The 13,842-nt window shown below is 37.9% G+C and overlaps 1 protein-coding gene across 1 annotated transcript; it reads right to left on the bottom strand.

Moving 5' to 3' along the window:
- Positions 1 to 1,451: 1,451 nt before the first annotated feature.
- On the bottom strand, positions 1,452 to 13,622 carry rcor3 (REST corepressor 3). The gene is made up of 12 exons (XM_067416347.1): positions 13,392 to 13,622; positions 13,235 to 13,291; positions 12,330 to 12,407; positions 12,157 to 12,209; positions 9,737 to 9,898; positions 9,153 to 9,277; positions 8,981 to 9,059; positions 8,422 to 8,640; positions 7,540 to 7,617; positions 7,372 to 7,429; positions 6,469 to 6,710; positions 1,452 to 3,476 (listed from the first exon to the last, which is right to left on the bottom strand). The coding sequence occupies exons 1-12, from the start codon at positions 13,513 to 13,515 to the stop codon at positions 3,120 to 3,122; spliced, it is 1,632 nt and encodes a 543-aa protein (XP_067272448.1). The 5' UTR covers positions 13,516 to 13,622; the 3' UTR covers positions 1,452 to 3,119.
- Between the last annotated feature and the right edge of the window lie 220 nt (positions 13,623 to 13,842).

The following is a 13,842-nucleotide window of genomic DNA, read 5'->3' as shown; positions in this document are numbered from 1 at the left end:
CAAATCATTTAATTAAAGTTCCTCGCTCACAAATATTAGAACAAAAAATCGGGTTAAAACAGCACAAAAAATTATCCTTCTGAGTGCCCGTAGTCGAGGACATTATATTTTCAGCGCATTTGTCAGTGCCATTATTTTGTTTCAAGAAGAACACTAGTATTGTTTTTTCTTAGGCACGTTTATAAAAGCTATATGTATGCCTTAATTGAACTAAGGCCTAATAACCCTGGTTTAGGCTAACCAGGCGTAGATGTCACAGTTTTGAGTCTGGATGTCCTGTAGAGCACATTCAGGGCTTTTCTGATACACTATTTGTTTTGAGGCTTCACCAGAACAACAAATTCTGCTTGGGCTTTAAATACAACTGAATGATCAAATTTAGCACTTGTTTGTTATAAATCAACATCTCAAGATAATTGTATGGATTTTTGAATCAAAATCAGACTTTCTGTAACAAAACAGGGCCTTGATTTCACATGAGGACACTTGAGGACACACATTGATTTCAGGACACCTGATGACTTAAATCACGTTTATCAGGCATTCTGGGAGACAACAAGTGCATAGAGAAAGAAATTACATATCAATATTCCTATAAAATATTAGATATTAATATGAAAATGTTGCCAACTATTACTCCTATTATTACACTTCTATTTCATCACGTCGTTCCATGAACACATTAAATCCAGTGTACAGATGCATTGCATTGAATGGGAAAACCAAACTATGGCTATTTTACCCACATATTGCATAAAGTAAAATGATATATCAATGAATTCTGCTATATCTTTCATAACATCGTTGAGAATCAAAGTTTGGTTTAAAATAAACCCTGAAACCTAAAAACGTAGGAACTGTTGTTCTTGCCTATACACGTAATTTCATGTCAATTAAGTGTCTACTTACGAGGACATAGCATAATATATAATTTTTCAAGAAACTAATTCCCATTTGTTTCTTATGCTCTAAACAATGTAATGACATAATGACAAAAGTTATGTACGGATGTCACCCTGGTTCTTAGGAGAATAAGGAACCCAGAAAAGAAGAGAAATGATGAGAAAATGGTACACAAGTGGAAAAAAGGTTTTACACAGTGACTGCTTCCATGCACAAGAATATTCCCATATTAATCAGATTAATGTACGGTAAATGTTTTTCCGTCTTAGCACTGACTGCAATAACCAGGTTAACAGGTCTCTGCGTTTTAAACCTGTTGCATGTCTGTTTCAATCCGAATATTCACTGTGACTAAATATCTGCATGTCCAAACACCAGTAATTCTGGGATATTGACTTTTCACAGCTCTATCTAGAATAATACTGGAGCAAAAACACAATTCTTACAAACATAAATCTCAATGCATTTCTCTCATCATATGCTTCATGAAAAAGAATGTTTAAATGATTAAAATAAATGGCATTGTTTCCAGAAGAGAAGAACAGGGAAAGAATGTACATTGGTTTATTCGGATAATGCTCATTACATGTACACAGTAATATTTAGAGCCGTGGAGCATGTAAACAACTTTTCAGAATAAAGGTTTGACCAGAATATAGACCTTAATTGGAAAATGATGAGCACTGATCTCCAATCCAAAGTTCATCCCCATCCTAAAATCACAGATTCCTGCACTTTTCCGCAGGGGTGGGAAATCGGGTAACGCTACATGCAGCCTCTGATCAACCAACAGCACATCACTAATAAAATACAGCTTAATGTCTGGCTGGAAAAGTGTGGATCGTTTACACATATATAAAGAAACCAAAATAATGCTAATCAACAGACATGGAAAACAAGTGTTCTGTACTCAAAAGGGACTAAGAAAGTTTTTGGCATCTATAAAAACAAAACAAACAACACATGAAATAGTGACAGTAAGATTCTATGATTTTCATTAGGGATTCATTATTTTCTTACTTGTTTAAGAGCACTTTAATGGCAAGAGAATCTGGACAGGTGATTTTCTGTCATCCTGTAGCACCAAATATTAAAATAGGAAAAACAACGTGACATGACAAAAATCACAAACATGGAGGAACAACAAGCCGACCCCGTTTAAAGAGGTTCGCCGTTACACCGCAGATACAACGAGGAAAAGTGCTGAGAACACAATAGTACAATGTTACCACATGATTACAAAATCAAAACATAATCAGCTCAAATAAATAAAGTTATATAACTAATATATACAGTTTAAAACAATCCTTTTTTCCTAGTATTCACAATGAGCACTGCAAACTAATTATTACCTTCACAGCAAGAGACAGAGCGTATTTAGGCCACGCCCACAGCGGGAGGGGGGCGGGGGCAATCCAACGCTCTCCATTGACTTTCTATTGCGTGAAGCGGCCTCCTTGTCATTTCGGACATATTACAAAAAACTGAATTTCTAAAAGCTGATATGTGACAAGGTGTACAGCAAACAAGCTAAAAAACACAACTACATTTTTATAAGCTGTCGACCGCAAAAAAATGGCCATTTAAGGAGATAAAAGTGAATACAGGCAATAAGACGTGAAGCTTTAGTAGGAAGAATAGGTCAATTTTGGGATCCTAACACTCAGTATGCCTACGTGTGTAGTAAACATGTTGTCAAATATCAGTTTTATATATATATATTATATTTCCTGTACATATAACGCTCTGTCTTAGTTTAGAGCAGAGCATTATTTATCTCCTTGGGGCAATTAGTTTAGGCTCTCATGGTGCTTCACATGTAACACTTAACACATTTACATTCAAATATATATATATTTATTTATTTATTTTTAAAATCAACCAAATTTGTTACATAAACTGCCTCAGGCACAAAAGTAAATTTATAACACCAGTTTTAATTGGATGTATCCACTTTTGTGTCCTTAAAGACTCATTTTTTGGGGGTTAACAGCTAATAAAAACTTCTGGGTTTTTGGTTGTGTTTTTAGCTTGTTTTCTGTCACATATCAGCTTTTAGACATTGTTAGATTTTTTTTGTAATAAGTCAGAAATGATAAGGAGGCCACTTCCCGCAGTAGATAAGTCAATGGAGACGGTTGGTTTGTTTCCCCCCCGGTGGGCGTGGCTTTCATGACGTGTCGCTCTGTCTCTGTGCCACAGATGTCTAAAACGGGTCAGTGTAGAGCGGAGGAGGAGGGCGTGTCCGATGGGATGCCCACCAGAGAGGGCGGCTGCGGCCCCGGTGCTATGGAGGCGGTGATGGGGACGGGTGCGGCGGGTCTGGGGTTGAGGCGTGGAGGGAGGGGGTTGGAGGGTCGGATGAGTGGGGGGGGCTGGTTGAGGGCCGGACGGGGCTGGAGGAAGCGGGCCTGTTGCTGCAGGGGTGGTGGCTGCCGATGTAAGGCTGGGGTGGCAGGCAGAGACGGCCGCAGGAGGGGCGGAGGCTGGTTGAGGGAGGTGGAGCTGCAGCCTGCGGTCAGAGATGAGGACGTGGCTACAGGAGACGGACCGGAGGCTGGGGTCACCTGACCCTAAACGTGAGAAAAGGGTGAAGATAAACGGTTACATTTCTTTATGTAGCAGGTTAAAAAAAACTGTTTTAAAGGTCCTGTTCTTTGCGATTCCATCTTTCAAACTTTAGTTAGTGTGTAATGTTGCTGTTCGAGCATAAATAATACCTGTAAAATTATAAAGCTCAAAGTTCAATGCCAAGCGAGATATTTTATTTAACAGAAGTTCCCTTTCAAAGCCTACAGCGAACGGCCGGTTTGGACTACACCGCTGCACTTCCTGCTGTAATGACGTCACTAGAACCGTTTGTTGACGAACCCTCCGCCCACAAGAACACGCAAAATAGGGGGCGTGGTCTCGTTGCTCTCCCACGTGGAGAAGAGCGGGCATTGGGCCTCATTCATGAAACTTTCGAGTAATTCTGAGAAATGTGCACGTAAAATGGACCTTTATTAAAACTCTGCTCCAGATTCACAAACGCTTCATATAACACGGATTCGTTAGTTAAACGTGCGTTTATTAATGAATTCCAAACATCCGTAAATAGGATGCCCGTGCACGCTCATTCATAATTAGCATAATCCCCGCCCATGAGTTACATCTGCAAATGACATGGCCAGCAACGCAGGGGACTCTTCTGGACTTCTTTCTCAGGTTTGCCTCCAGGCTTTTGCATAAATGTTGAAGAGACTAATTGGCCTTATGACTAGCAGTAAATATTAAATTATTGTGTGTCCACCAAAGCATGTTTTAGCCAGCTAAAGCAGCCTGGTGGCGCTTGAAAACGCTTTGCAAGGGCAGCATTTTTCCAGCTGAGATACTTTGATACAGAATATCCCTGGCAGGATGTTACTACTAGTATCTCATTTTAAAGAATATTTCTGAATTTAGAAATGCAGTAAAAATGCAGTATTAAATTCTCTATTATTGTTGTCCGGTTGGTGTACAAGGGAGATGATTGGTCAGCGTAGTTTTTGTCCCGCCCCTCCTCCACTGTGATTGGACGGCCTGGCAAAAAAATGACAGTGTGGAGCGCTGCCTATTGGCCAACGTTAAACAGTACAAACAAAACAAAACAAAAAAGACGGAGCAAATCAACTCTTGAAATATTATTATGGTAGGCCTGCCCTACATTGTGCATCAAAATGCAATGTCATCAGTTTGCCTAAATTATAACAGACTGTTCAAATGTTTTACGCACCATTTACTCGCGGTAGGGAGCAGGTGTACATTTATTTCGTACCAACTAACATTTTGAAAATACGAACATTTTCGTGAATCCCAAGAATTAGGTCAGAGCGGCTTTACGAACGATTTGCACACAAATTCGTTCTGCTCGTGTTTCATGAATGAGGCCCATTCAGCGCTTGCATCCATAGACAGTAAAAGAAATGGACGGAGCGATCCCATTGCCCTCTACGGCGTTAAGTGATGTCAGTATAGGAGCACTCACTTCCTGATGGCTGAGCGAACTGCGCAGGCTCAGACTGAGCTTGACGACGTAGATGTGACGTGAGCCTCCTGTCTGACAGCTGTAGGTCTTCTAGTAGTTGTGGAGAGTGAAAGCTGAATCACATTGTTTAAATATTTTCTCCCGTTGCTTTTGGCTCACTATGGGCTTCTCCCCATTCTTCCCCCTTGACTTTATGTCTCCACGTCCCCCTGACTGTCTCATAGACAGTAAAAGATTGCGTGCGAGCGTCTCCTCAGGTCTATACGGTAATTTCTCAACTGTGCGACAGAGTCGCGTTGGTTATGACGCAATAGTTAGCCTATTTTTACAAAAACAGCTTCTACGGGGCGATAGTGTAAGATACAAGGTAATGGAGCCTTTTATGCATTGTCGTGTTTCTTTAGAAATAAACAATGGACAAATGGAGTCTTTAAACGTCTCAGATGTAAAGTTATTCACTGTCAAAGTGACTCAAAAATGAATGGGAGTCAATGGGATGCTAACAGCAGGTGATGGCTTGGTTAGCAATGGCAGCCCCTATGGGTGGAACGCTTTCCGAGCGCTAGATTACCCCCTTGCTTGCATCGCCCCGTTATGGTAAGAGGCGGGACCTTTCCGGGCAAAGTGCGCTAAGCTGCTGTCCAATCACAACACGGGAAGCGCTGGCCCAATCAGAACTCGTTACGTGTTTCTGAAGGAGGGACTTCATAGAACAAGGAAATCATCAGGCCGTTTTTAGGACAGAGGAAACAGCGCTGTACAGATAAGTCAATTGTGTGAAAAATACTGTTTTTACACGCGAAACATGAACTCATGTTATATTGCACACAGTAAACATAATCAAAGCTTCGAAAACACGCGAAGAATGGGACCTTTAATTTAATATATAGATTTAAGAATATAATATGAAACTTGAAGCATAGCTTATTTAATAAGATTAGGGGAAAATGCCCTTTATAAAGGTAAAATATCACTAATATGCAGATTTAAAATATGTCAAAGCTGATTGAACACTGAGAATATTGCTTCAGAATAAGTTATATTTACAACACACACAAATCTAACTTTTTTCCAGACAAGCACATTTTTTACTTGGACAAGTGAATGACCATTTTACTTATCCGAAGGAGAGACATGAGCTTGCTTAATGTCGAGCCCTACATTATATTTTAGATTTGAATGCACAATTGTTTTTTAAATAAATAAGAATTCAACACTTTGCATACATCTGTTATTTTGTCTTATTATCTTTATTTAGTAAAGTCTGGTGCCTTTAGTCTCTTCAAGGAAGGTATACAGTTTATTATTAATTTAACAATAATATCGGATCGGTATCGGGTATCGACAGATACACAAAGCCCAGGCATCGGTATCGGGACTGAAAAAAATCGAATCGTGCACCCCTATCAATAACTATTTTATTTATTTATAACTTTTTTTGTGGGTGGGCCAGTGAAAATGTAATCATTGAATTATATTGTATTAAAAATCGAAATTCAAATCGAGATCTTGTGAATCGGAATTGACATGGGACATCAGACACCAGCCCTAACCCTTACCTCTTCCTCTTCCTCATCGGTGCTCTTCCCTGAGGAAGTGTTGCTGTTTTTCCCATCCTCACCAGAATTGGCTCCGTCTCCGTTGGGAGTATGAGTTCCCTGTTCCGCCTCCCATTCCTGAAGCACCTCGTCCAAGTTAAACCGCCGCCGATAGTTCACAAAGAAGTTCTTTACCTGTCCCACTGTTTTATTCCCAATGACATCAGCTATAGCCTGGAAGTCCTTCCCATATTTCCGTACTCCTGATTGAATGGTGCAAAAAAGGTTGTCATGTATGACATTTTACATTAGCGGTCGACCGATATAGTTTTATTTTTATGGCAGACACCGATATCTTAAGATAGCAGAGTGACATATTGCAGATATAATATACATTTATTTTAATTTTTATCTAATAAATTTGAAATATTAAAATAAGTTAAAATATACATTTAAAATAAACATGCCTATACATTAGAACTTATTGATTCTGCAATCATATTACAGTATTTTTCACAAATAAAGTCATTGTTTAAAAATATATAAATAAAAAGAAAGTAAACAGTGTTGGCTAACAGGGCACTCATTAATTTGGTGCGCACTGGTAATCATATTTGTTTCAAATACAGACAAGGTAGCACTAATTTTACATCTAGCACTGTTTGACATTAATATGTGTTCAACTAAATATAGCGCAGCATATTTTGAAAATAAAGGATTTAAAGTCTCGTCTCAAGTGAAACATTTATTTTCTTTGTTTAACAGGTCTTTATAATAACTTATGACTGTTTAAGGCCATAAAGTAATGAAGACTGACAATCCAACAAAATAAAAGTCCCGCTTCTAATACATCAGCCTTGGCAATATATCGGTTGACCACTATTTTACATTATTGTAAATTGATACAGGTAACGGTTTATTTACCTTGTACTGCCAAGAGCTGCTCCTCTGTTGTCCAGCGGGCATTAATTTTTTGGGTGCACTGGAACAAAGACATTACCGTAGGCTAAATTATGATAACATGCAAGCAAAACCCAAACACGTTTCAGATTAAAATGCACGTGAGTAAAGGTCTAAGTACAAGCGAGTCACCTCAGGCAGTCTGAATTCATCAATTCCATCTTCAATCTTCTGCTTAAGTCCACTGTTTAACTGCTTGGCATTTTGGACCTAAAGAAAATCAAGTAAAATGTGAGGAGGAAAGAATACATAAGATTTAAAGGGTTCACCCAAAAAATAATTCTGTCATTAATTCCTCATGTAGTTGGACACCCGTCAGACCTCCGTTCATCTTCACACACAGATGAAGATATTAGTGTTGAAATCCGATGGCTCAGAAAGGCCTTCATTGACACCAATGTCATTTCCTCTCTCAAGACCCATAAAGGCACTAAAGACGGCGTTACAAAGCCCATCTCACTACAGCGGCTCTACAATCATTTATGAAGAGATGAGAACTAAAAAATGACTTATATAGTGATGGGCCGATTTCAAAACAAAGATTCAAACGGTTATTAATCAGTGAATCAATTCATGATTCGGATCCGCCAAAGTCACGTGATTTCAGCAGTTTGACACACGATCCAAATCGATTCACTGATTCATAACCGTTTGAATCTTTTTTTTAAAAATCGGCCCATCACTATACAAGTCGTTTTTAGTTCTCATCTCTTCATAAATGATTGTAGAGCCGCTGTAGTGAGATGGGCTTTGTAACGCCGTCTTTAGAGCCTTTATGGGTCTTGAGAGAGGAAATGACATTGGTGTCAATGAAGGCCTTTCTGAGCCATCGGATTTCGACACTAATATCTTCATCTGTGTCTGTGGTTAAGATTAATGTTAATCAGTCTTACAGGTTTAAAACGACATGAGGGTGAGGAATTAATGACAGAATTTTCATTTTTTTCATTTCTTAAACTAACCCTTTAAGATTTAAGTTCACTACTTCCAAAATGATGTATTCTCCATCCGTACCTGTCGTTTTAGAGACACCAGCTCCATGTCCAGCTGGCGCAGGACTGAGTTTGCTGCACTGGAGCTGCAGGAGATGGCCACCACATCCTCCTGTGTGAGGTACATGCCTTTGGGCGGCCGGCATTTGGACCGCTGACTGTGGTGCCGGTGCTGCAGGGTCTGGTGCTCTCTCCGTCCCAATGCAATCTTGGAACTCAGTGTCTGAGGTTCTGCTTGAACCTTTCAGAGGAAGAACAAACTACAGTGTTGAGATGCTGGGAAAAGCTGAAGTTAATCACAGTATGATACATCTGTATCAAAATATATCTTGTTCAGTTATGAAACTATACTACCCTCCAAACACACCTTGGCAATAGAATCGCCATTGGCTAGTAAATCATTAAGTTTACTTGCATGACTACTTATAAATATTATATATATATAAATATATATATATATATATATATATATATATATATATATATATATATGTAAATAATAGTTAGACTTGATTTTCACCACAGAGGGCGTTATTTTGAGAGTTGTCATAATTAAATGTTGATTGTAAAAATGACATTACCTCCTTCTTTGCCTCTTTCGTAGGGTCATAGTCACTGTCATTGGCCTCAATGGGGTTTGATTCTTCCATTTCTTCTTCACTAATGCATCAAAAAAAAAAAAAAAAGTGAGTCCCTGCAATATTAGAAAGACTAAAACTAATGATTGCGCTCAAAGAAGGGCAAGTGAATGACCTTTCATCTTGATTATTCCGGTTTGCCAGCTTTCGCGCTTGCCGGTCCATTAGACTTGTCCGGGACCGTGTTTTTTTCCACGAATAGTAGTACTTCACAAGACTGGATATGGATTTGTCCGGCAACTACAATCAATTATTAAATTCTAGAATTAATGATGAAAGTGAAGTGACGCATCTGATGACTTCAATAGGGTGAATCTCACAAAACTTTTATCCCAAAATAAAACACCAATTACATAAAAAATGTTTTAATTATAAGCATAAGTTTTAAATGTTGCATCGTAATGATAATTAAGACCATGACCTCTTGATGCATTTATACAACATTTTCAATTTATGCAATTTTCACCTACAACACAAAAAGTATAGACTGGGTAAACCCAGCCCGATCTGCCAGTGATTTGATTTCTCCCTGCACCTGTGACTTTTTCTATCAGGCTTCTGTTACACATTTGCAGGGACCAATAACAAACCGGCTTATCCACCTATTGGCGGATTTACTACGTTGACAATGTGGTCTAGAGACGTTTACAGTGAGATTGGCCCTGTTGGCTTCCCGCAGTAACACTCACTGTGACTCACCATCTGCTGGATCCTGTGGAAGCTCTTCCCATGAAAACTGAAAGCTTGTTCAAACAACACCTTGTCCTCCACCGTCCACTCATCCGGGAAGGGGGTGAAGTTTGGGAGATCAGCGAGGGATTTCTCAATGTTGTGTTTATGCCAGAAGAGCATGCCGAGAGCCTGCGGAGCACAGAAGACATCCATACTATCAAAATCAAACTGCGATTAGCAATGCATTATAATAAATATACTTTATTATGAAAATAACTGGGAAGGCTTTAAGAACTCCAATTGAAATGAAGAAACACTTTGACTAAACATGAAGACAAACAACAAACAGCTGCGACAATCTATGGTGTAAGATTTGTATTGAAAGGCTGTAGAATGCCCCAAACAATCACAAAAATAACACCACACTTAAATTGTATTTTTTATATATATATATATACATACATATTACACACACACTAGGCTTGGGCGGTAATACGGTAAAATGGTATACCGCGGGATCTAAAAATAGCAACGGTATCAGTTTCAATACCGTCAAACCGTCAAAAAAAAAACAGATCAACTTACATATTGCTGATCAACAATTAATTATTAAATATATAATAAGTTGAACTAATTAAACTATTTACATATTAAATACTATTTATTTATTAAATGCCTAAATATGTGTATGCGTTGTTGTGACAGCGTGGATGAGAGAGAGAGAGAGAGAGAGAGAGAGAGAGAGAGAGAGAGAGAGAGAGAGAGAGAGAGAGAGAGAGAGAGAGAGAGAGAGAGAGAGAGAGAGAGAGAGAGAGAGAGAGAGAGAGAGAGAGAGAGAGAGAGAGGGGAAAAGACGGCGAGTCGGGCACTGAGTTATTCGGTCTCGAAAAAGAACACAACTTCTGCAGTTTGGAAGTATTTTGGGTTTTGACGGTAAATACAGACGAGGCAATTTGCAAATTGTGCAACAAAAAGATGACCGCGAGAGATGGAAAATACCTTGAACCTAAGGGCGCATATCCGAAACCACCATCCACTCACTGCTGCGTGGATGAAAAACCGAGCGCACCCTTGGACTATGCTGTAATATTGCCGAAGCCTTTTGTCACACAGCTGGCAATGTAAGCAATAAGCATGAACTCCACAAAAATCAAGTGGACATGGGACTCACAAAAAAAAAATGTCAATTGTCTGACAATTGTCTCATAACGGTAAGCATAAAACGTGCAGAGAGTTTCTCAGGGGCAGGGGCTCAAATGTAAAAAATAAAATAAAAATATAGGCCTATATATATATATATATATATATATATATATATATATATATATATATATATATATATATATATATATATATATAAGCCAAGCCAACAGTTTGTTGACGCTGTCTGAGCCTTACATCATAATGTTTTAATTATTCACGGTAATACCGTAATACCGAGGTAAAATAGGGAGGAGGTTTGACGGTATCAAAATTTGGATACCGCCCAAGCCTAACACACACACACGCTATTTTAACTTGAGTGCCCCACTTATATAGACACAAGATGCGAGCACAACAGTTAAACACATATAGGGTGATGTAAAAAACAAAACAAAAATGATAGAACAGTAGAGCAATGGAATGAAAAAACACTGTGGCGTTTAATTACCCCTTTCCACGCAATTAAAGTTGTATTTATTGCTATAGTAACATGTAAGCTTCTATCTATCTATCTATCTATCTATCTATCTATCTATCTATCTATCTATCTATCTATCTATCTATCTATCTATCTATCTATCTATCTATCTATCTATCTATCTATCTATCGTTTCTGCTCAAGGGTGCCCTCTGGTGTCCAGTATGAATGAAAAAGATGTGTGATAAGCTCTCAGTAATGCTCACTCCATCCAATTTTGGGTAAAAAATTTTCCCTCCAAAGAAATAATAATAATTAAAAAAATGGAAAAAATGTAAATGATATTTCTCCCCTCACATTGGATACATTTCATTTTAAAAGACATTCTGACAAAATATAAGAGTGTCACATTTTTTTATAATATAATGTTACAATAAATCTTTAGACAATTCTGATGATTTATAGTCATAGGCTGCCTGCATGTTAAAAAGTAACCCTGCAGATTTTCATAAATTTTTTTGTTATTTATTATTATTAATAATATTATTATTTTCTCATTATATTGTTATTTTTATTCTTAACTACTCTATTCTTAATAATGAAAATGTTATTGCAGTAGTGAGATTTCTTTTTTTGATCAATTAGATTTCTTATTTTGTGCAGGCCTACAAACGATTTGAAAAACATCTAATTGCGATTCTTCTGGTTAAATTGATTTGCAAAGCGCAATTTTAACCAGAAAAATAGCAATATGTTTTTTTCAACTCCATCCATCAGCCAGCCTTACAACAAAGAGATTTTTGACGACGGTTTCCTTGTAGCTTACCTGCTCAACATTGTATCCATGCTTTTCTTTTGCAATTGCAATGTATTCATCCACTGTGGGGGGAAAAAAGTATTAAAAGACACAAATTGCAGTGTATACAAAATAAATACAGTATTTTTGCAACACACACACAGAAAAAATTAAATGACAAAATGGAAGTCGTAAATACTTACATTTAGAGTCAACTATCGTATGATATGGAGACCAAACCAACATGCCACCATTGTCTTTATCACTGTATTTTGTGGAACCTACAGCATTCCAATACAAAGTATGCATTACATGACAAAAATATATAATTTTTTTGTCTTTATCCATCAGACACATGTTCAGATAAAATAATATATATAAATAAAAGTATATATATATATATATATATATATATATATATATATATATATACAGCATACTGTAGAAGTCATTTTTGTAAACATTCTGGCAATTAAGAAACAAAACAAAAAACAGCAACAAAATTACTCAGTTCCAAACAATGTCAATAAAAAAGAGCTTTTTGTATGAAAAGTTCAATTAATCATTTTTGTCCTGTCAAAACCGTTAACGCGAGTTTCATTTTACCAATATTTATTAAAACGGTAGCAAGTGTTGCATAATTACAGCAAGTATTTGAGTGTTAAATGATAGACTTTACAATTATGCGTCTTAATTAGCTAAATTCAGGAATTGATCAAATTTAATAAGATTCTTAATTCAATTCTGGATGGCACACAACATAGCTATTATAACATCTTGTTTCCCGATTAAATATGCGATTTATACATTCCCAAATAGCCACATAAACCCGTGACTCACATCATAATCATGTGTCAAAGTTACTGAGTATATTAGCTAATAAGTGGCTAAGCGAGGAAGCTAACATAATTTCACAAAAAGCTTTTCATGAGTACGAAATCATACAATAACATTAAAAAACGACTTAAATGACTATTATTGAGCATTCGATGTTTAAAAACCTCCAAAGCTACTTTTGGTATATTCATTATATACCAAATTCTCCGGGGCGATATGTGTACCGAGGCTACCACAGTCAGTCAGGTTCTTAAAGGCAGCTTATTCCTACCTGGATCAAATTCAGGAATATTTGCTTGATAATCTGATCCTACACGCATTCCCACATCTGAAAACAAGAACAATTGCGTGAGGTTTCGAGCTTGTTAAACTGCTTGTATTTTATCAATATACATAAACAACCTCCGCAGGAGTGTTTGAGGCTATACCGTGCTCGTCGTCACTGCCGCTCTCGTCGGAAAAATGTCCATTCGAGGCGTTGGACGGGCTTTTTGTTCCGTTTGAGCGACCTTTCCCCAGGTATTCCGACCCCTTGTCCATCATTCCCGGCATAGTCGCGATACGTGTGATTATTTTAGGCAAAAAAGAAATGTCAACACAACAGCATTTATTCTCTCTCGCTCTCTCTTCTCGTGAGTCTCTGCGCAGCTGCGCCGCGGTGCGCCTGTGTATCCCTCCGCTCGATCGCTCTCGTGTTCCCTTAGCTCCACTGCCTATCTCTACACCACTAACATCTCTTGCGTGTTTTCATCAAACGTTCAAAGTAAATGTACAGGTTTGCCTGATTTTAGTTCTTTGCTCATCGATAAATTAAATGTCCAGGTCTTTTTTTCCACGCGGAAGGAATCGTTACGCACGTAAACAAAGGAGAAACGCGGC

This window comes from Pseudorasbora parva, chromosome 14 (genome assembly GCF_024679245.1).
Source record: "Pseudorasbora parva isolate DD20220531a chromosome 14, ASM2467924v1, whole genome shotgun sequence".
NCBI lineage: Eukaryota > Metazoa > Chordata > Actinopteri > Cypriniformes > Gobionidae > Pseudorasbora > Pseudorasbora parva.
The sequence above is the reverse complement of the archived record's forward strand: the minus strand, read 5'-3'. Positions and strand labels throughout refer to the sequence as shown.